The 25,358-nt window shown below is 32.6% G+C and overlaps 2 protein-coding genes across 3 annotated transcripts in view; one reads left to right on the top strand and one right to left on the bottom strand.

Moving 5' to 3' along the window:
* The window catches only part of LOC127850264 (uncharacterized), a 209,730-nt gene that overhangs the window by 4,231 nt on the left and 180,141 nt on the right, over nucleotides 1–25,358 (top strand). The window lies entirely within an intron of this gene.
* LOC127850263 (uncharacterized) lies at nucleotides 14,357–17,760 on the bottom strand. The gene is made up of 3 exons (XM_052383153.1): nucleotides 17,479–17,760; nucleotides 17,142–17,266; nucleotides 14,357–16,576 (listed from the first exon to the last, which is right to left on the bottom strand). Exons 2-3 carry the CDS (start codon nucleotides 17,244–17,246, stop codon nucleotides 15,710–15,712), a joined length of 972 nt encoding a protein of 323 aa, XP_052239113.1. The 5' UTR covers nucleotides 17,247–17,266; nucleotides 17,479–17,760; the 3' UTR covers nucleotides 14,357–15,709.

Below are 25,358 nucleotides of genomic sequence, written 5' to 3'. Positions count from 1 at the left end.
AATCAGTAGGTCCTTTATTTAAGGCAAGTGACCGATTTCCCAAACAGTACAAAACAACACAATACAGCACAATACAAAACAACATAAACACAAATAAGAATAAAGCTGAGGTCACCGCCTTGGAACGGTCAATGCAAAGCATTGGTGGTTTCAACCGGTTTTTGAGCGCTCAACCTCACACTTGGCCCAGCAATATTCATAATACATATAAGTGTAAATAATATATAACCTCATAGCATTGTAACTCAAATTAAACAATAATAAAAGGGAATTAAAACACATTCAATTTAATTACCATTTAATTACTCAATGGTATTGAAGATACCAGAGCAACAGATTTACAACTATTTGAGGAATGATGGAATGAAACTATGAACAAGTGTCAACTACATTCCTACATTTAAAAAGATTTAAAAATATAGCATCATGAAGATTATATTTCAGATCATCATCGCACAAATACAGGAAGAAGCAGCAATAATGGGTGTAAAAGTTCCATATTACATTGCTTGGTTGTTTATATACTTCTAAAAAATAAATCAAACAAGAAACGCCTGTCACTGAGAAAATAAAAATAAAATTATAAACCCAATGACCTATGCATGTGGATTACAACTGGGAAAGTTGGTCGTATGACGTCATAAAAATCATAGTACCCAGGAACAGAGAGCAATTGATTGATAGACTCAAGATACCTTCTTGGAAAATAACATAGTATGATAACATTTAACAACAATAGAATCACAGTAATGTAAAAAATGTATGAACATATGACATATATGCTTATGACCAGAACATTTTATGTATGACTAGAAAATATATTTATTTAAGGTCCTAAAAATACAGAACCTTATATAAATGTATTTATAACAAGAGATGTGTTTGCCAGGAACACAATGCTCCCTATAGCGTCGCTTTGATTTTTTTATCATTTGGCAGGTAAAGATAATTGACTCCCTTTAAAGCTTATTACTTCCATTGGATTTGTTTTTAACTTGATATCTAGTATTGTTTTCCAACAGGTTTGCATAATAGATCTCAATCAGATGCATGAGCATGTACAGTTTGGAGAACCAGGTCCATAAAGTTTCATTTTATGAGCAAGGTAAAAGTTTTGGGGCAGACAGACAGACAGAATAAACAAAATTCAATCTTATTCTCTGTATTTCTTGACATTGAAGTCACAAAATAGTATTATAATTAAATAATTCCAATGAAACAATATATCAAATTTATGAGAAACTATGCACTTTTCATTTCATATATATACAAAAACTTGTGTGGTAGCTAGAGCTTTAAAACATTACACAGTATTTAAACAATAAACAACTGTTTTGAGAATTTCCCCAATCAGCTGATCCGCAACTGACATGTACACGAGTTGCAATTCGCATGCTTTTATTTCCATTAATAATTAACATATACTAAAATCACTCACAGAAATTTAAAAATAATTATTAATAAACAAATTCATACCAAATGTACAAGCATTTACCAAGGAAATGTGCTTCTAAATCGTCTTTCAATTGTTGACGCGTGTTATAGATAGACGGTGCGACGGTAAAATGACACGACTGTGAGTTACCAAAGCGTGATTTTGAATGAAAACACCGTTCAAATAAGAAGCAAAACTTTGTTATTGCTTGAAATTGATCACATTTTCCAAAAATCACAGTTATATGTATATGTTATGGAAGCATATTTGTGCCACTACTTACCAGATGAAATAACGTGAAAATAATGGCGGATTTCGCGAAAAATAATTTTTTTCTCGATAACAGATAAATTTTCACGAAAAGAAAATAAATTATGTTAACACGAATGTTTCCCTGTTAGTGCTCTAAACTGCCACCACATAAAGATAAATTAAAGTTTTCACGAAAATAAATCACTTTTTCCGAAAACAGATAACTTTTCATGAAACCTTGGAAATAATACATTTTCACGAAAAGAGTTAAATAACGTTAGACTTTTCTTGAAAACTTTTCACGAAACCTTAAAAAATTCGCGAAAGTTGCCAGATCAAAAAATAGATGCACTTCAGAGCCTTTAACGTGAATACCTAACGTGGTGTTCTACGCGTGGTCTGTAAGTATGTTTTAATTAACTAATACAAAGTAGATCTTTTAATTGTATAAAATAATGATATAAATTGTTATTAAAAACAATTATTTAACATGAAGTGTTAAAAGAGTTATTATGGTCTTTTGTGAGTGTTTTTATTTTTTTTCTTTTCAGAGTATTACCTATTCTAGAATTCCAACATGCCAGATTTGCAGAGATAGATATTGCAATACCTTTTTAGACTGTGGACACATACTGTGCTACGTTTGCAGCTGCGAATTGGAAGAAAGGGGTTCGGTATGCCCCATTTGCAGGTGTCAGTTCAAAATGTCAAAAAACTGTTTTACTAAATAAAACTATGTTTCTTGGACTGATTTATGGCGAGGGAGTAGTTGGGTACGATTGATTAACCAATGAAAACCTAGATGGATTTTTATACAACCGTAACCAAGCTTGCTAATGATTTGTTAATATATATATGAGTCGTGTTCTGAGAAAACTTTGCATAGTGAATGTGCGTAAAGTGTCGTCCCATATTAGCCTGTGTAGCCCGAACAGGCTAATCAGGGACGACTCTTTTCGCCTAAACTTGATTTTCGGTAAGGTTGGACTTCCTTGAAACTAAAAATACCATAAAAGCGGAAAGTGTCGTTCCTGATATATATATATTATATAATTATTCCCATGAAATTTGACCGTTCTTTCTTATTTTATTATTTTGTAAGGGGTATACACACAACTTATACGTTTTGATCATAATCTGCAAAAAATATTCATTAAATATTTATTAAGCTCATACTATGTAGTTTTAATCAATATTTAATGAAAAGTATTAAGAAATATCAACGAAGGGTGACACTCATGATGTTATGATGTTTTTTTATTATTTTGGAAATTAGGTTTTACTCATTTGAGCACAAAGTATTTCTTCTTTTTATTTCCTTGTTGTCCTGTTGGTAAATAGTTTAACATAGACTTATGTTGCGCCATCTTGGCCTTGTTTATTTGACTTGAGGGTTTTAAACATTAGATGCCAGCATATATGTTCATGTATATTTGTGTACTGTTGGATTGTGTTTTATAATTGCTATGTTTTTACAATTCTTATAGAGCACTTATTAAACCATGGTATCTTAAGTGTGGATATTAATTTGTTCAAATTTGGATATTGATTTCAAATTTCTTAATGTCAGATTGACATTACATGTGTAAGTATTTGGATATTTTTTATATATAACATAGTTTGTTTAAATTTTTCCAGATTTCATTTCTTACACAATGAAAGTGTATATTTTAGCAATAGTGTCAAATGAACAAATTTAAGACAATGTAAGTCATTTTTGATAAGGCTGAAAATAATTTATATTGTAAAATTAACTATAAAATGGATTTTTAATTCACCCCAGACATTGCTTGATAGCTGGTAAAATATTCCTGCTAATGAAAGAGAAACTGTGTCCCTTTATGTAAAACGGTAATTTGTTAGGATTTTATTCTTGAGAACAAAGTTAAAACTTAAGTTTTCTGGAAAAAAAATGTATACTTGTAGTAACATTTAATAAAATATTAATGTATACTTTTAGTAACATTTTAATAAAAAAATTAGCAAATACCAATGCACATAAATATTATACATTGTCATCTTTGAGATTATTATTTAATAAAGCTTACTCAGTTTAAAAGGCCTGTTTGTGAAGAGTTTGAAATAGTTCTGTATTACACAAATTTTCAAGTTTTTTTCGCATTTTATATCCTTCAGCTTAAGTTGTTATCCCCCACTGATAGGTCGGAGGGGGATATGGGAATCGCAATCGTCCGTCCGTCTGTGTGTCCGTCCCGTTTTTGTCCGGATCATAACTTTGCCATTTATCACTAATCAAATTTCACTCATCTTGCTACAAAGGCTCCCTACTATTAGACGATGTGTCTCGCCATAAACTAAGATTGCTACCCCCCAAGATCAATGTCACACTTACAGGTCAAATGTCCATATAACACAATATCATAGTGTTTCGCGTCCAGAGCATAACTTCGTCCTTTATCAAGCAAAAAACTTGGCAAAAGTGATCCCCATCATAAGATAATTTGTCGCACTTTACAAACTAGGGTCCCTACCTCCAAAGTCAAGGTCACTCTTATAGGTCAAAAATCTATTTATGACAATATCATACAGTTTTTGGTGTCCGACGAATAACTTTGTCATTTATCAAGCAAATTGTAATTAACTTGGCTCAAATGTTCCCCATTATTTGATGATGAGTCGCACATAACAACCATGTTCCATTCTTCAAGGTCAATGTCACACTTATAAGTCAAATGTCTATATATGACTTTATGATACAATGTTTTGTGTCCGAAACATAACATCTTCATTTATCAAGCAAATTTCATTTAACTTGGCACAAATGTTCCCATCATTTGCCTATGTGTCGCGCTTAACACCCAGGTTCCTACCTCCAATGTCAAGGTCACACTTATAGGTCAAATGTCTATATATAACAATATGATAGTGTTTCGTGTCCGGAGCATAACTTCGTCATTTATCAAGCGAATTTCATTTAGCTTGGCACAAATCCCCCCATAATTAAACGATGTGTCACGCTCAACACCCAGGTCATTACCTCCAAGATCAAGGTCACACTTATAAGTCAAATGTCTATATATGACATAATGATACAAATTTTGTGTCAAAAGCATAACATCGTCATTTATTAAGCGAATTTTAATTAACTTGGCACATAATTTACCCATCATTTGACGATGAGTAACGCTTAACACCTAGGTCCCTACCTCCAAGGTCAAGGTCACACTTATAAGTCAAATGTCTATATATGACAATATGATACAAGGTTTTGTGTTCTGAGCCTAACTTTGTCATTTATCAAGCAAATTTCATTTAACTTTGTTCTAATGTTCCCCATCATTAGATTATGTGTCGCTCTTAACAACCAGGTCCCTACCTCCAAGATCAAGGTCACTCTTATAGGTCAAATGTCCATATATGATTATATTGTACAATGTTTCGTGTCCGGAGCATAACTTTGTCATTTATTAGGCGCATATCATTTAACTTGGTACTTATGTTCCCCATCATTAGACGATGTGTCGCGTTAAACACCCAGGTACCTACCTTTAATGTCAAGGTCACGCTTATAGGTCAAATCTCCATATATGATGTTTCATGTCTCATTCGTGTCTGGAGCATAACTTCGTCATCTTTCAAGTGAATTTCATTTAACTCGGCACAAATGTTCATCATCATAGGTCACACTAAGACTTTTAGGTTACATCTCTATTTATGGTACAATGTTTCATGTCCTGCCTGCGTCTGTTGCACAATTTCGTCCGCGGAGTTTTTGTGTTTTTTTGTTGTTTTTTTTCTTATTTTCTTAACTTTTTGATAACATTGATTTCACATTGAAAAAAAGTCTGTCTTATTAAAAATAAATAATTTCTAAAATAAACAGTGTCATTATTAATTGCATTTTTCCTTGCTTGACTTAATCATGTTAATGTGTTTTAGGTCTACTTTTCGACGCATGTTGAGTTATTGTTGTCAGACGTTGTAGTTGTGGACATCAGTCTTGTTTAAGTGTATGACTGGTGTCCATTTTTCAACAACTATCAAAGGTTTTCACCTCTAACTTTGAACACTTTGAGCAGCCAGTTGTGTAAACTTTGATAAAAGTTGTCATTGGTTATCTTTTTTCAATATCTCTGGTTTTTGGATAATTTAATTTGAATTCCAATTGTATAAAAAGATAAACGAGACCATCACATGCTTTGGATATTGTTTTTTGTTGTTGTTAAAGTTAAACAAGGTCTTAACCAATTAGGACAAATTTAAGCAGTGGACAAAGATAACCGGCGGATAAGATATCCAAGTTGTATACAATTGGCTGTTGTTAACTATCAAAAGGAGAACACAAACTTGCAAGACAGATAATCCAAAAAATATTTTTGCACGACGGTTACATTGCATTCACTGCATTAAAGAAAGCCATCTCATACCATGATATCTTATATCAGTCTTAATTCATTATTATAAAATTGATATGTTTTTTTATGTTAAGAAACCAACACATACACACGTCGAAGCAATTCCTAACGTCACTCAAAAAAAATATGTTCAATTGTGTTGTGAAGTGCGTGGAATGATTCCATCTGCGTAAACGGGCAATAAATTAGTTCCAGAGAGTTGCATTAAAACTCGCAAGTTTTTGCACGATTTATCGCACATTTAAAAGTCATATTTCTTAATTTCATGCATGCGATCTTAAATATCCAATCAAATATACGTTGAATGCGTTTGTTCGGTTTTATCTAGTTTATAGACAAAATGGAGGGCTGAGCCTTTCGCAGAGTTGTATGTGAGAGCAAGGAACGACAACTCTGCGTGGAGATTGGTATTTGACAGGCAAAAGTTATGGAAAAAGAAAACGAAGGGGTGATAACCCCGCCCGCCCGCCCTCTATAGACATGTGTATGTCTAAATAATTGGTTACATTATTTTTACGTTTATTTTGCAATAATAAAGTCGATATTAAGTTTATTTTCAGTTCGGTTTTAGTCCATGGGAGATGGGATCTAAACACGAACCGATTTTTTACCGAGAAAGTCGATGGGTGTATTTACATTTAGGTCTGAATCAGCTAAGTTTTCTTGATTATTTTTTTCATCTTTTATTTCCTATTGTGATTTTAATGTGAATTTTTTAAGTAATGTTTCATATTTGAGACTATCACTTTCTGGAGATAGTCCTGCCTGCATATTTATCGAAATCTTGGTATGTTTAAATGTCAATGTTATTATGTTTGTTTTTTCTAACGTAAGGAACGTTTAATTTTAAAGGTATTCTATTTTTTACGATTAATTAATTTTTTCGTTTTGGTTTTATGTTGAAGTCGGTTTAATGTAGCTGTTGAAAACATTCGTGATACACACACACACACACACACACATATATATATATATATATATATATATATATATATATATATATATATATATATATATATTACTCGGAATACATACGATTTATCAACATTCTTTTTAAGTGTTTTATGGATTTCATGGCATGAGTGATTTGTTTGTTTCTTGTTAATGTCCGGGTGTGTACGGGAAGCGTTTGATGTTTGTTTGTTATGTTAGTTTGCGCAATGAAATTGATAACGTTTTATTTACATGTTTTGTTAAAGATTATTTAATTTTTACAGTATAATAATAGCTGATTATTTGTAGATTTCTCTAAAATTAGAGGTTTCGGGAGGTGATGAAGGCACCTAGACACCGGTCTTGAGCCATGGGTCCTCATACGTCCCCCTGCCATTAAAAGAAAATGAAATAAAAGAAAAATGGCAGTAGGGTTGCGTATCCCGCTCGCTGTTTTGCCTGAATCGTTTATTACTACCGATTATTGTATGGGGTGTACGTGAAGTCATGTACACTTCTCTTGATTGGTGGCGGTGGATGAATTTTGCGGATAACAGCAGCTTGTTTAAGCAAATTAATGTTTCACATTTGTAAATGTATAATATTTAAGCAACTTAACGTGATTGATGGGCATTAGAGGCGTCCTGTTTGCACTTTGGGCATCAGCGGGGATCAGTTTATTCAGACAGTAACTCTCGATTTTATGTATATACTTGCCGTCGAATTGTTATGAATAAATTTGCACTTGTTTACATGTCACACATGTGCATGTTAAGTATTCATAATTAAATTACCTACATCATTTAAATAGTATCGTTTCAGTTCTTTACACATCTGAAAAAGGATGTTACACCGTTTACAGTCGGCTCGAGACTCGTGAACTGAGCGGTGCCATTGAGGTCGATTTCCGTTGCACATGGAACACGTACGGGCGTCAGAAGAATTGTTTTTTTGCATTTATATGTCGAAAGTCCTGTCAAATACAAGCACTCACTCCTATTTGTCTTTGGGTTATTATTTGTATGATGTTAAAAAGATGATGCTATTATGGTTGATAATGATGATGAGTGTTAAAAGTATTTTGAGAATAGAGAATAATAAATTTACTCATAACTATGAGTAAAAATAAATATATTCAGTTCCAATTCACATGCCGAAAGCATGTATTTAACATTAATTTGTATTGGTTATTTAGACAACTTTTTTTTCCACCTGTTATCGGTACAAAATGAGCCATTGTTGAATGTTTTTAATGCTTCAAACTTGAAAATACAAAAATGTATATACAATTCTCAGACAGCAAAGTCAATAGAAAAACACTGTTCTTGTACACATAGTATGTCCGTAGTAAGTTCGTCTTTAGAAGGATAAACCTTTGATTATTACAAATATATGTATATTTATTGTTGTTTGACGTAAACGTTAATGACGTCAGTTAAATATAGGGACTTAACACCGTATGCGAGCGTTTGTTAGTGCGATATCCCTTCTTGTATCCTGTATTGCATGTATACAGATTATGTTTAAAGTTTTAGATGAATAATAGACAGTATTTAATTTATGCTTAAATTTCGGTTTATACCGATTCCTTCCTTGTTTTGAAACTCGTATTCATTTGCACAGGTATGTATATATAACTTGGTTTGATAGATCTTAGAACATCGAGGTTTGATTCTATTACGATTGTGTTGTACATATTCGCTTGAACAATAACAGTTATCGATTCTCAATGCACCGTCGAGGGACACAACGACTAGGTTAATGGTTTCAGATGGAGTAATTAGTTGCCTCCCATCTTTTGCTACGAATCTTGTTAAAGATCCGTAAATTCTCAAAATCAACTAATACCTCATTTAATAAAGTAAACACATACACAAATCCGTGTTCCTTAAAGCAATAGCCAAAAAATTTAGCTGCAAAATGCTCGTTTTTTATATTTAAACACAGTTAAACACAGTAACCAAACTGTGCGATATGCCCGATACGTGTTATTACATTACAAACAAGATAAGTATTGATGCAAGCATCAAAGGGCGTCGGGAATTTCAGTGTTAAAGGCACTCAATGAAGTTACATGGAACGATTTTTTTCTACTGTAAATATTTATATATTGGCCGATTATTTCATACAAAATAGAAAAAAAATACTGGTATAACCATTATCTATAATTTTGTGTTATAACCCCCAAATAACCATTATCTATGATGTTGTGTTATAACTCCCAAATAACCATTATCTATGATTTTTTGTGTTGTAACCCCCAAATATTTCATTGTTAATTTTATTTACATTGGTTTCCTTTTTTTACTGGCATCCGTGTGCAGTTTTCATTAATGGAACAGAACTGTGTAGTTTTAAAAAAATCTGCTTCATCTTGTAAGCGTAATTTCATATTTTACTTCAAGGGGAGATGATTCTGAACTTATTCTTACGTTGCTCATTTACGATAGGGGTTGAGTACTCATTGATATGAAAACATTGTAAAAGTTTGAAAAAAAATTGAATGAAAACTGCAAATTGCATAAAGAAGCTGCATTTCTCAATACTTTGAAATTCAGTAAAAGATCATAATAGATTTATTGCTCCGATATTCATCATTTTCAATAGGGTTCGAGTAATACTGATATAAAAACACAAAACAAGTTTGGAAAGATTCAGACGAAAGTTTTGAAATCTTTTAAACAGGTGGAAATTGTTTTTTTTGTCAAATTAAATAGAAAAGAATTCTGGAAATATTGTCCCGATGTTTCTCATTTTAAATGAGGTAAAATGCTCATTGGTATGAAGACACTGTAAGTTTGGAAAGAATCTGATGAAAAATATTGACATAATCAATTAACCAAGCAGTTTTCACTTTTATTTTTAAATTCAAAGAAACATAATTCTTGACTTATGGTCCGATATTCGTCATATAGAGTTTGGATTGGGTTCTCATTGACAAAAAAATCGGTGCAAGTTTGGGAACAATCGGATGAAAATTTTGGACTTCGAACAACGATTTCAATATTTCTCAAATTCTAAGGAAGATAACTATGGACGTAATGGTCGGATAATGCTAAAGGGCCCAAACCACCTGGATAGTAATACGTGTCGCGCTTCGCGCTCTATATGTGGTTCTTAAAAAAAACTCCGAGGAGTGCTTGACTCTAGGGAAACGGGTTGCTTGGACACAGCTCCTCCTTGATAAGCTGCTGCTTCCTTTATCGCAACTCATTGTTACAATCAATAATACGTGTCGCGCTTCGCGCTCTATATGTGGTAGGGATAGTACTTAGGGCCTATGATAGACAACCATAAAAATACATGGATAATAGATGTGTTGTTATTTGTCAATATAAAAACACGTGTATTTTTTTGATAAGATATTTAAGTGATGTCAGAAATTTTAATTAACGTTGTCACCACGCGGCATCCATTAATTTTAATAAAAATGTCCTATTGTAGTAAAATGGATTTTAAAATGTCTACATAAAATAAAGCTTTATTATATTTATTAACCTGAATGAAACAAATTGTCAGCCGTCGAACTGTTCCGTTCGTGCCGGAACCCGGGATTGAACCGGGGGCCTTTAGATGATTGTTGCGTAAACAACTTCAGTCTTACGCTCTCCCAACTAAGCTATTCCGGCTGACATCATTTATGTACTGCTATTTGGTGAAGTTGTGTATAGCGATTGTTATTATATGTCTATTAATAAACTAATACATCGGACGTTTTCGTACCACTACGCCTTCCAATAAACTTGCTTGCGCGATAGGTCGTCAAATATCGTACTACATTGATTCTCCACTAAATAAGCAAGTTATAAAAAACAAAAAATAAATATAGTTTGATTATGTTTTGTTTTTATACAAAACCAGAAAGTTTCGCGTATTTGCCCAGTCCCTGTGATCTTTCCCTTGTGATCAGTTGTGGATCCGTTATTAATTAAAACAATTAGCTTTGCATTATTGGCAATAAATGTTGTAAATGTTGTAATAAATGTAATAGGCACAAATGCAGTACTTATTTACACTAATTTACACAAAAAATCACCACTATGCAAGATATTCTTAAAACAAAATAAATACATTGATCCGTAAAATAACTTCTCCTCCCATAAGCGAAAAAAAATGCATTACATACTAGTCGCCGCTCTCCAGAGCGACGCCAATAACTGTTAAAGCTTCTTCATACTAAATCATTTTTCGAAAACCTAAAAGTATTTGCCGTTTTGATATAAATTGTTATATTCAGTATACCTGTTATATTTACGTATGTTATTGATGTTTTGACCTATACGTGTTTAATATACGCACACACGCACTTACGAGAGCACCAGTCTACGGTGGCATAGAGGTGACATTCACTTCTCTTTTTTTAAATTGCTCTCCTCTTTTTTCTTTCTCGTGGCCACGAGTTAGCTATGTCGTGGCCACGAGAAAGAAAAAAGAGGAGTGCAAAACTAAATAAAAGCGGATGCAATTAAAAAATGAGCGAACAGTATATAAAGGCAGAGTGCATTAAACAAAAGAGAGAAGAATTTTCGCTATCTCGAGATCCCGAGTTAGTCAGCCAATCAAATTTTGCATAACATTTGTAAATATTCTGTACGCATATATATAGCTGGTCAAAGCAGGCAAGGCCACGAGATAGAAAAAAAGAGGAGAGCAATTTAAAAAAAGAGAAGTGAATGTCACATCTATGCCACCGTACCAGTCTGCATGAAGTTCAAATGTTACCCATAAGTATCTGGTTACTTCGAAGCTGCATTGTACTATTTATTGTTACAGTTAATTGAATTTCATTCACATTACTTCATCACAAAGTAGAATACGGTTGGGAAGATAACCAACACTACTTTGAACCAAACACTTTATTTCAATAACCAAATGGTTAATTTTTTATGTTTGCAATTCAACAATGGTATGCAGGTGAAAATCTTAAATATTCAAACACATGCTATATTCATTATCACATAAGAAACATGTCTTATTTGTTCAAATGAAAATGTCACTTACTACCCTGACTGGCCAATCTCGTTTTACAAGCTGTTAAACACTATTAGTCATATAGACCCTCTGCAGTGTACCAATACACAGCGGTTCATCACATTCACATTTATGTTGAGGCACGAACGACAACTCTGCTAGGAGAATGGCATTTTTCGTCTGCTGCAACAGGCAGTGGTTGTCTTTTCAAACCGTACCTAAGGATTCTAAGCACATACTGATTTGCAAAATATGGTCTGTAACATTAGTGTGAGCTAACGCTCACACTAATAAACTAGTGCTTGCATTATGATGGTTTAACACAATACCGATTTACTGTATTAAGACAAAACTTACATTCCTGGATGTAATACTAAACCTTGCGTATACAAAACCAACAATATTTTACCACGACGTCATTTAGATCCTTCCTAATGCGTCGATCTCACGAAGTGATTAGAAACCAGACCGGTGTCAATTCAAACTAACAATCGATGTTCTCGCGCAGCATTCTTGTGTATTTTTTTTAGTTTTTTTTATATTGCGTGGTTCAAGATGTACAACTGCAGTGTGGTTACTTTCTATATGTGATTGTAAAAAATATTATGGCACGAAATCAGTACTTGCAAATAATTCAATAATACACATTAGTATATAACGACATGCTATATACATAAACATTAAATAAAATAAATACTGATAATTAAAGTGAAATAACATATTAAAAAAAAGATACAATCCAGTATGTAGATGCTTTTAAAAGGCTCGTGTGTCGAACTTATTTTTCGTTCATGTACAATGTATGATATTCAAATTAAACTTGTCCACATTTGGATATTTCTAGAAGATTTCTATTTATAAACGACATGTGAAGCCCTACGGAAAGCACACATGAAAACCTTAGATATCTCGTGCATAAATAATTACGCAATATTCGTTCATATTTATTTTCGTTATGTGGGATCCTATGCTTAACGTACATAATCAACAAATGCTATGAATAGGATTTAACGCTTTTGAAAACGATATGTGTGATTAATATTGAAGACCCAACAAACAATCGTGCAACAAATATCTCTTAATAAAACCACGAGTTCATCATGAACGTGTTATAAAAGTAGTTGACGAGAACGAAAATTACTCTCCTGATAGAGCTTTTGTGAATTTCATTGTTCTCTTTATTCCATTAAAGGGATATCATTTACAAGTACACATAGTTTACAAACAACAAATAAATATATATATATATATATATATATATATATATATATATATATATATATATATATATATATATATATATATATATCTCTTTATCTCAAAGGGAAACATATCTATTATTGATTCTATGTCAAGGTAAAGTACAGAACATGTCATGTCTATTTTGAACGCTTTCTCCTATGTTACACAATGGATTGATAGTTTGCATAATTAAGCGGGCAATTATATTGTCCTAATAATAATGTTCACTTAAACCTAAATATGATCTCGTTTACGAAAATCCCACTTTGAGTAAGAACGATTTCAGCGCCATGTATGCTGACGTTGATTATATGGATGAATGTTGTCTGTTTTTGTATACCGATTGATCCAACTGTGATATGTATAAGATAACGACACATTACTAACAGCTTTCGCAAAAAAATGGTTTATATTCGCTTTCTAACCGACTGCTACCAGCTAACATTCACTGTGAATGCTTTTCCCGAAACCATATTTGTATTATATACTTAAATAAACAACTGGATACACAAACGTACGTTATGTTATGCGCATGTATACCAACTGAGGCTTTATTGTACTAACATGATCGACATTCCATGCGTGTTTATAACTGAGCGCCATCATTTAGTATAAATATTTATAAAGTTGTTAAATAGATGTTGATTGTTTTTGTGTTTCATTCAACAGTCGGATAAATAAACAAACATGCTTTGACAAGCATGAAAGAAGATAGTATGGCTACGTGGGACGCGAGGAATACGCATGTCGATTTTGAGGTCAATTGGGGAAAGGTCAAAGATACATGGTTTGAAGCACGCAATTACATAGGTACTCTAGTTGGTTTTAGTTAACATCCATAAAAAGAATCTCGTAACATACTTTCAATTATGTTAACACACTATATGAGCATAGAATGTATGGATACAACGATACTGCCATCAGGCATTTACATTTAATCCTGTTCAACATATCTGGTCAAGCAAGTTATTTATATATACATTTACTTTAATCTCTGTAGATCTCTGTAGATCTCTGTCCGCATGATCTCAATTTGATAGGTATTTGATTGTTCTCTGATGGCTTCTTAAATAAACAATATATACTTAAATTAATATGTCAACTATCGATTTTATATGTATATACATTGACACATAAGAAAAACATGTTGTCTAATCATATAGGTTTATTTACAATATAACAATCATACATAAATAAAAATGTATAGGAATTTACATTTATACATAAGCAAAACAATGTTCTCTTATCATATAGTTTAATTTACCATATAACAATAATACATAAATAAACAACAATCTTATCATTATATATAGTAATACTGTTATCTGGTTTATCAAGTTCATAAGAGTACGACCTGGCATTGACGGTATCTCTTATCCATGTAATTTGATAGCTAATGAAAATAAATAAATAAATAAACAAACTACTACCCGACGTACATGTCATGCTTAGCCCATTCATTTACAAAAAATGTAAATGATTTATCGTACAAGCCTTCATAACTCATTCGCTATGAACAAATATTTTATGCATGAATGCCTGATTTCCTAACTATTGTATCAGCTCATTGTCAATAGCAATATTACGAGTACCGTTGAAAGTTTCGCAAGCCTGGTTAATGCTGCTCTCGGTTTCTCGGTAGAACAGTACCTAAAAGCTTTACAATATTGTCAACGTCCACAACATAATACCGTTATACAGATGACTACAACTAAATGAATGAAACACGTATGTGCAGTCGTATTATTAAAACCCTAACACTTTTCAAGAAACGTTAATGTGGATAAATGTTCATTATGTTTTCCAATTTTATTTTGTATTTCAAATTTAACAATCATATATAAATCAGCTCAACATTATTTAATCGCTCCACTAATATCAAGCTTCATACAAGTACAAACTGGTATTGACAATACCGATCATTCATGTAATAATATAAATGACATTCTATTCGTTTACAAAAATGTAAATGATTTCTCGCACACGCCTTCATTACTCATTCTACCGATCTAACTATTGCGAGCCTTGTTAATGCTCTCGGTTTCCAAATGGAATAATACCAAAAAGCTTTATTATTTTACAAAATACACGAACTAATAGCGTTTTGCAGATAACATCAGTGAATTTAACACTAACTCGCAGTCGCATTATTCAAACTCTTGCGTTTTTTAAAGCAACATTTAGGTAAATATTTATCACTTGATGTATATCAATTGCAATAAAAATCGTTTTAGTTTTAAATGATACAAATGTTCAAATAATAAAAAGACGTTGTTATTGTTAGCCAAAACATTTTTTATTGAAATAAAAAAATCTACATTTTATATATGTATGGCACAATTCACAACAGCATTCGATGTTGCTATCAAACTCCGACCCAATCAGCTGACCATTTAAATTGGTATTATTCAATACCCACATACCTGTAATGATATTACTAATGATATGTCTTTCCAAACTGAGACATGTTGAACTCGACCACTCGACAGCTTCTTCACCATTAACCGCCGCTATGCTTTGGTGGGCGGGCTGGAACCGTCATGGTTGTTGATGTAGGACGGTACTCGTGTTGTGCTGTTGTGCAACTTGGCCGATGAGTTGGTTGTTTCACGTCGGTCTCTGTCTTTGACTGACATTCTGTGTTGGCAATTTTTATCTTTCTCCCAATTACATCATCAACATCAAGCAACTGTGCTTCAGTCAAGTCAAGCGCCTTAGATGCGATAAAGCAGTCGGCGTTTGGAGGTCCAGCGTTCCACGTCTGGACAATCTTTTGCGGTTTAGTGAAACTGGTATTGCAGCGGAAAACATTCATCATAAACAGATGACGGAGATTACGTAGTGAGGACTTTATGTTACTTGGTAAGTAGCCGATCTCTTTCATTTCGGGACTAATGTCCGCGAGAAACAGCTCCTGATTATCATTACAAATCTTTCTGACGATATTTTGCAATGTCCCATGGTCGATAGGCATCTCACCTCCAATCAGCAACGGCTTCTGTGACATCCATGCAAGTCTCTGGGCAAATATTATTATGCTTTCTGCCAGTGTGGTCTTTTCGGGCAGTTTACAGTCCGTAAAAAGTGTATACTTCCATGAAATCATTGAGAACTCCCGCACCACACGATTATCTTCGGGGGCGTACACCTCAACGCCTGGGCAGACCATCTGGCAGAGGTCTAGCCCTGGCAGCGGCCCAATCGCGTTCACGTTCACCTCGGGTTGTCTCATTGACATGCGCTTGTGGTTGTATAGTAGTACAGTGCCGTCAGCTGATGGCACCAGGAACTGTTGGTAACCGACAACTGCATGAAGACCGATAGCTTTGTCGTCGCCTGGAAGGAAGCAAATGTCTGGGGTGGAGCTCTGAAACACAGAACGTTAATGTCAATATGGACATCTTTTGTAAAATAATATGTGTCATTCAAGATAGACCTATGAAATATTAATGCAAATACAAAAGTTTTAATTGAAGAATTGGATAATTACAGAATAAATCAAAGGTTTGAAAACCTCATATGATGAAATGTTCCTGCTAACATACTCTTGTCTCAGCTTGTCATTATAGATATGGTTTGTATTTTATACTTATTCAAGTGCTTATTACCCCCTGTATCAATAGACAAATACTATATTGCTTACGTTACCATAGTGGTATTCATTAAAAACTCGACTATATCCTTTCGCATTAGTACCTACATGAACTTCTAAAACTTAACTAACAATCAAATCATTTACAAAACATATTCTTAAGAGCTAAACAAAATATAATGTCTGTCTATAGCACCGTTAAACTCCTTGAAATGATGAACACTACATGTGTATTTATTATCGGGCACACTCAGATTATGTGTCTAAATAATTATATGCGCTTCGAAACTATCGAGGACGAATTTCATTTCTTTTTATTGTTTCAGCCTTTAAGGATTACCTGAAGAATTCGTTCGAGATAAGGCGTCCTCTGTCTTCCATTGAGAGATTCAAATCCACGTCGTGCTGAGTTTAAACTCACAATGGACAAGTTGTCTCGACCCATGTTTGTTTCTCGTGTTTTACCTGCAAAGAAAGTATTTTAATATAAATCGTTTATTGTTATACAGTTGGTATTTATGTATTCATTTATTTACAATTTCATTTATTTTTCTCAATATTTATTCAAGTCTTCAATAAAAAATGAATACAATAAAACGATTACTTAATACAAACACCAAGTATTTATTGTAATCATAACGAACAACTTTTAAATATTATATGCGTTTAATACGTACTTGTCTATCCAACCTTAATCCAAACGTATATTCACTTTGTAGATAGTACTGTTCGTTTTATATCACAATACAAAAACTTATGATAGTGTTATATTTCTATTCGAATGAGCGCTTATTTCGAAGTGAGTGGAAAGTCGGATGAATCACTGCCTTTTATACCTTCCAAATGGAATGTTCGCGAAGAATCGACATATTTTTGGAAAATTACATCACTAAAACTCCAACAAAAAGTACAAAGTGTAAACCCCTGGTCAGGTTTATATGTTTGCAGTGTTTCATTGGTCGCTGTTGTGTTTTCCATTTTGCAGGTATCTGGAAACCCAACAAGTTTAAACGGTTAAAATTGTTTTTTAAATTAGCCTGGTAAAACCGATTGGGAAACCAACATATGTGCACATCGTTTTACAGCGATCCAACAATGATGTCCAACATCGATTTTAGTAATAGCAAAAGCAATGAACACATGCATTTATATAACTTGATTTCTTCAGGCACTGTGGTAAACCTATTCATATATTTGTTGCTTTGTTTATTTTTCATGATTTCATTTGCTCATTATTTCAATTCATGTATTCATTCGTTCAATCATATAACGGTTGACTGATCATCATAACCACATGAGTTTGAAACGGGTATATAATAATACATATAATAGTGGTCACCTAACATAATTACTATAACACATGGCCAGTAACCAAGCCGTCATTCAATCAATCATATTCTTTATCAGTATATATATCAATGATTTCACGGATTACTATACTGATTGACTGAATGACGGCTTGGTAATTTTTTTTTAAACATACAAGATGTACAAAAACGTTTCTGATTGTTTAATTAATTTCTATGATTATATGCATAATAATCCACATTGTATGCGCAAGATAATCAATTGTTCATTATAGTATATTTCCATATAGTAGTATAATTACGATAGCCACCCTGAAACATACACATTTTGTGAAAATGAGATCTGTTTTTCCAAACTTCTGGCATGTATTACGCTAGTTTGTATATACACTATTTATACCTCTATGCTCACTTTCTCTTCCAAGCACCTGTTGATATTTGTTATCATTAAAAATAGCGACCTTGTCACATAAACATTTTGTGAAAATGAGATTAGTTTTTTTCAAACTACTGGCATGTATTTCGTAGATTGTATTAATTAAAACAAATATGTTCGAAAGTGTGAGTTTGTGACGTACTTCGGGGGGGGGGGGGGGAGTCCAAGATTTTATGACTGTTTGTGACAGGGGGGAGTGAGGGGGGTTAAAAATGGTAAAAAAAAACCGTGACATACCTTATGGACGGCCCTTAACTGTATGATCAATTTCTCTTCGAATGACCTAGTGATATTTGTATAATTACATGATTAAGAATGACGATGTGCTATGTGCAAGTCGTAATGAATTTATGTTCTGTTCTGTCTGTTCTGTTATAAAAAGATTAGGTAAATCCTAGATGCCGAACCTGAGTTATGATACACGAGACAAAAATGTTTGTTTATAAACACGGTTTTCATGCCGATACTGTTGTCAAAGCAAAATTTATTAATACTAAATTGAGACTCAATTTGTGCTTTTCTATAATCCGACGTGTACATGAATATATTTACATGCACATATTGTTTTGTTGTACGTAGCTATGATTACAAGTCAGTCATCTTTCGCATTGATACAATAAAATAAACAATAAAACAATAAAAACGACTTCTCATTACTTTTGCTGTTGTTGTACTAATTTACATACCAACCCGCCATAAACTATCATTATCAGCATTATAGGTTACAAGTGGACTTGTTATGCGATCATTTTGAAGAAGTTTAATAATTATTTTTGTGTAATGACCACCGTGTATCAAATGATGATGATTGATACGGGTGACATCATCAAACGATCTGATTTGATACTTTGATATATTAATGTCATTTATCAGTTTACTGGTGAGGTGTATATAAAATACTAATGACTCGATCGTATTTGTATAAACTGCACATAAACCTGAACTATTGTGTTGTATGCTAACACATATTTTTGCACTATTTAGTGAGTTAAATAGGTTAAGGTGCGTAAATGCGAGCTGCTTGTCGAACGCCTCAAACATATTACGTCCCTTCTGTAGAGTTTAACTTGTGAAATTTATTTACCACTTTGTTAAGTGTAGATGCAAAAAATAAACTATAATTTTATCGTATCGATAATACCATGGTTGAGCTGCATATTCAGCATTGCTTTATCAATGCCTGCACGCCTTAAGATTTTTTTTACTCATGTAAGTTATTTATAAGTGTACTTATCTTCGTTATTGATTAACTGCACAAGGGCATAACGGTTTATACATTGTGTCTACAGTCGTCTCCTCTCAACTAACTTATGGGCGTATGACAAAATGTCAAAATCAAGCGCCGTGGGCGCTGAAGGCCTGGGGCTAGATTTAGTGTGCTTGGGAAGAAGTTTAGTTCTTAAAAAAAGATAGTTCGACTATGTATATAGATGTCAATATTTTTATATATCTTTTTTTAAGAAGACGTTTTGTCGGAAGTTTTTTTTATTGATTTAGTATGTGTATGCATTATTATAAACAGGTTTATAAAAATCAAGGCTGCTGCTGCATTTTTCAAAAAGTCACAATGGATAGTCGATCATTAAGTCATGGCCATCCTACATAGGCGGTGAAGATATGTGGCTGGGAACGAGATTATGACCCATCTGGGTCTGTCACTTTTTGTGTGTCATAAATGCTGAATGCCCGTTTTGGATGAAATGACGTCCTTATTCAACCAGTATCGGTACATGTTATGCTGATCAGTTTGTGTTGATAATATCTCCATTGATCGCGTATCTGGATGAACATAATTAATTTCAAAGTATGAAATTAATTGTACTAATATTAATCCGTAAATACTCATGGTTGCCATGGGAACAAAAAATGTTCTTTTTCATATTTATTACTATTTTAAAGAATTTAATCCAAAAAAAGCACAGAAAATCAACAAAATATGTTCTGGACAGATATGGAACATCATTAACATGTTTATTATATACATAAATATATAGACATTTTCTGGAAAAAGGTGTGTATTCAGAAATTGAACATTTTGTACAGCTATGAACTTAAAACTAAAACGAATAACTCCTCATGATACAATTTGTGTTGTGTGTCTGTACTGCCAGACATTATTTTGTTTATTTAGCAATTCAATTTTGTTCCATGATTGATAAAATTAAGTAGACAAAATACATTAAGTTAACAGTTGCTATGGAAACAGTAATTTGTGGATTGCATATACATGCTGTTTGTGATCAACAATGTATTTGAAGTTAATATATTATTAATCTTCGCATAAGTGTCAAACCAAATTTACTAGTGCATTTCATACGTAGAGATTCAAAAACATGATTTTCAACTAAAACAAAGTTAAAGCATTAAGCACTACATATTTAATGGCACACGTCACTAATTAACTCACTATAGATTCAATCTGATTGGAAAAACAACACAAGAAACACATTGTTGATATTTTGTACTCAAATTCATGCACATCAATAAAAAAGTATTGTATTTATTCTTTGAAGAAAAATCACCTGTTAAGTCTGGATTAAAAAATCTTATCTGTTAAAAAATGTCAATCACAACACAACATATCGTCCAAACTGTCAGTAAACTTGGTAAGCTCAGGTTGCATCAGGATTTGCCAAATTCACTTGTAAAGATCTGCAATAATTAAAATAAAAATGACTGATTATATATATATATATAATATAGAAACCTTAAACAAACTCATAAAAAATACATATCACCAGTAGAGAACAGAACAGAACAAATCTTTATTATGTTTCACAGGTCACATAATACAATGAACATACATGTATCGTGACAACAGGTGAGCATATGCATATATTGCGTAATTACAGTGTCATGAAACATTGGGAAATCCGTCAGAGAAAAACTATAAGAAATGGTGTTGTGGGGAAGTTGATCTTTGGTGTTTAATCAGCTACTCAGATGTTAAAAACGATTATAGAAGGATATCATTTTACAGTTAACGAATGTGAAGGTAGTATACCAAAAAAAATCTGGACAAAACTAGACGTCCCAAATAAGCTATAGCCTGGTGAAAATACTACAAGACTTTGTGGTTACAAAAAGGGGATAAAGTTAAGAATCAAAGACAACGACGACATTATGCATAAAGGTTAATAAAATTGCATTAACGTCAGTTATTAATCAGCAATGTTTCGTAATGGTTAGAGAAAAAAGAAAAAGGTAAATAGCATCACAAAATAAAGACAAAACAACAACAACAACAACAAAGTAATCATTTAGATATGCAACATCAATAAATAAAGAACAGTATGGGGGATAAATTTTCACCTACAGCGAACACACGAGCTGTAGAACATAGGTGATGTATTGCCATTTGATGAGACGCATTATTTTATATTTGCATACATATTTCTTATAACTTCAAATACTTTTCCTCTTATTCCTTGTTTGAAAATATTATACCACAAGCCTGCTCTCCAAAGAGCAGCAGAGAAATCAACAAATGAACAAAATAGTTTCCGCTTTTCGGATCTTAATTTTTGAATAAATATGTATAATGCAAGTATGTGATCATTTGTTGAATATCCCGCACGAAATCCTGCCTGGTTTGCGTTGAGTAATTTATTTTCAATCAAGAATGAAATAATTCTTTGGTTAATAACAGAGGTGAATAATTTTCCTAGGCAGCTTAGAATTGTTATGGGGCGGTAATTACAAGGTTCAGTGTTTGATCCTTTGTTTTTGTAAATCGGTTTTATGGTGCCAATCAGCCTAGTGTAGATACCATAGGCGTGTCAACAATTTATTGAAATTGAAAACCATGTCATGTTTTAGTTTTGCCTGCTTGTTTAACTTACTCTATGTAAAAATAACACAAGAAATATTATTAAAATTATATAATCAAGACGAAAAAAAGATTATTGCTTGGTACATTATACAATCTGAACCCTCAAGATATGCATAGTGAATAGTATATTGTCAATGTTTAATATTAAAAAATAGTATCCATACTTAACACCATAAAGGTAAACCATCTGTGTTGGGAGAATAAAGCGCACCCCAGTTAACATTTTCACTGATTACTTTTGAAATATTTCACTAATTTAAATAGGATAAAGTCGAGGGCCGGCTGATTCGTGAGAGTTTTCTATAGGTATCATGATTTTTTTTAACAAATCAGTATTTTTTCAGTAATGTGCAATGACGCGTTGGAACGGTTAGAAAAATGTCGGATCAGTGTTGGGACTTCATATTACTAACGCGCGATTGCACTTTACTGAAAATTACTTATTTGTTAAAAAAACAACATAATATCTATAAAACACTCTCACGAATGAGCGAGCTCTCGACTTTATCCCATTACAAATGGTGAAATAATTTAAAAAGACATCCTTAAAAAATATTATCTGCAATGGGTCGCGCCTTATTCTCCCAACACAGATCTTGGATTTGACACATCAATCTTTTAGCCCTATATCGTGATAGTTCATCATTGAAACTACCAGGTAGTAGGTTGTGCCCCTGAATAAATAAAATAAAGCAAAATATTTATGTATGATTGTGTTATAGTTAAAAATAATATATGACAATGAAAACAAAGGTCTGCTGAAGTATTGAATCTCAATACAATCTTAACGATATTCCGATAGTACTGAGAACATTTAATCAGTTTTCTTAAGCTGCAACCTCTTGGTCATGTCTGACAATTCATTGAAAATATAAAGTTTCAAACGCTTAACATTACCACATATTTGTGTAGTTGGTCGTGCTTTATGAGAAAGATATTTTTTCTTTCTACTTTCTTTATTTGTTGTTATGAATCTTAGATCATCATTGCTTTCATGTTAAACTTGATCATGAACACAACCATTAATATTGACATCCAAAACTATAAAGTTTGACAAAAATAGAAACATTTAAATATGTACCAATAAAAATAATCAAATATACATTGTAATTAAACACATTCCTGACATATGCATTAATGCTATCATTTCGCATGGAATTGTCATCGCTAACCTGTCATTGTGAGATTGCACAAAGATTTGCAACATAAATTTTATATTAGTTTTTAATACAACCTTTCTCAGTTCACAGTCAGTTAAATGTAATACAATAATTTTAAGTACATAAAATAAAAGTAGAATACGTCTAAGGGAATATATGCCCGTAAATTGTTCAACGAAATGTTAATATTGTCATTATAGAAAAGTTCAACAACAAATGATAAATTGAGAAGTGTTTAAGATTTTGACAACTACCTAGGCAAACAGACACATAAACAGCGTCTAAAATCGTCGTTATGACCGCCAAAACAGCTCATACAAACATCATGATTGGTGTAATAGATTCATTAAACATGTAATTCCATCCTTTGAGACCAACTTTGATTTTTTTTAATGAGAAAAACAAATGAAAAACTTATTTTAATTTACCTTTGACAAAAACCAGGAAGTTTATCCGAAAATTGTCACTGTCGACTGTGCCCTACTGTATTCATTGTTATTAAAGCTGAGGTTAATTTAAACCATGTAAAAATCAAGAGAAAATACGGAAAATCCAAGTTCCACTGACTTATTTTTATTGGTTTAGATTATAGTTCAAAGTTAATGGCAAACAAGGGCGCAAAAAAGTTGTTATTGTTTTGACAAAGTCCGCGAAACGGTAGTTAGAGACCGTCAAGTGAGCAACTTATTCTCGCATGAATATGTAAACAACAAAAACTATGTCGTAGCCAATGCTTAACAATTTTGATTCAATAATATTTTTTTACATGTATAAAAGTTCAAAGTAAAACTATTATTTATGGCAAACAAGTTGCTCTTGTTTTGACAAACTCCGCGAAACGGTAGTTAGAGACCGTACAGTGAGGAACTTATTCTCGCATGAATATGTAAACAATAAAAACTATGTCGTAGCCAATGCTTAACAATTTTGATTAAATAATATGCTTGTCTCAGAAATCGGTATCAGTACTATGGCCTAGGGGCTTCGCCCCAGGCTAAAAATGAGATTCTTATGTTGGTCATTTTAAATGTTTGTGTAGACAAATACAATTATCTTATTGTATAGTGTGTTGTTTCCTTAATTTATAACACCATGGTCAATTGATTTGTGTTTAGTTGATTCAGGGATTATATTTGTCGCAAGTTGAAACGTTTGTTTGTATCATATTATTTCATGTTTGTATGTATGTGTGTATATAATGTTTTAGCGCTTACACATCCGTATAAAATTTGTCTGTACAATTCTGATTAATATGGATGTTCAATGAAGGATCTTGTGTTTTAAACAAAGACCGGAGGATATTGAACATTCATTTTAATTTGTTATGCGGGTTTTCATATCAGTATTGTAACACTCGATATACAAAGTATTTGATGAGATAATTTACGATTAAAAGCAAATCCGTTGATTATAGCAAATTTGTACTACGCTGGAACACGAAATTATTAAATGTTATGTACTTGATTTCAGTTTGTAAATTAAACAAGAAATATCTTTAAAAAAGATATACGGCGTTGATTGTGGTCGATGTTTATGAACGATCAAAAGTTATCTCTATGAGATAAAAAGTAGCGGATGCCTTTTTTCTGCGCAGTTCTTAGCTACATCACAAGCAAATCAATTACGGGGTGTTGCGCCAGATTTCGTGGCTTATTTTGCTTTATGTGATATTATTACTCAGATATCTATATTTACAGAATAGAAAAACACAAGAAACATGAAAAATAAACGAGTGCATATAGGTCAGCAGGCAATACTCGAATCTTATTTAATTGCATAATTATAGTATAGTGAATTATTGTGCTCATGCTTAATAAACTGG

Source organism: Dreissena polymorpha, chromosome 11, assembly GCF_020536995.1.
Source record: "Dreissena polymorpha isolate Duluth1 chromosome 11, UMN_Dpol_1.0, whole genome shotgun sequence".
Classification (NCBI taxonomy): Eukaryota; Metazoa; Mollusca; class Bivalvia; order Myida; family Dreissenidae; genus Dreissena; species Dreissena polymorpha.
This window is presented reverse-complemented; position numbering and strand designations above follow the sequence as displayed.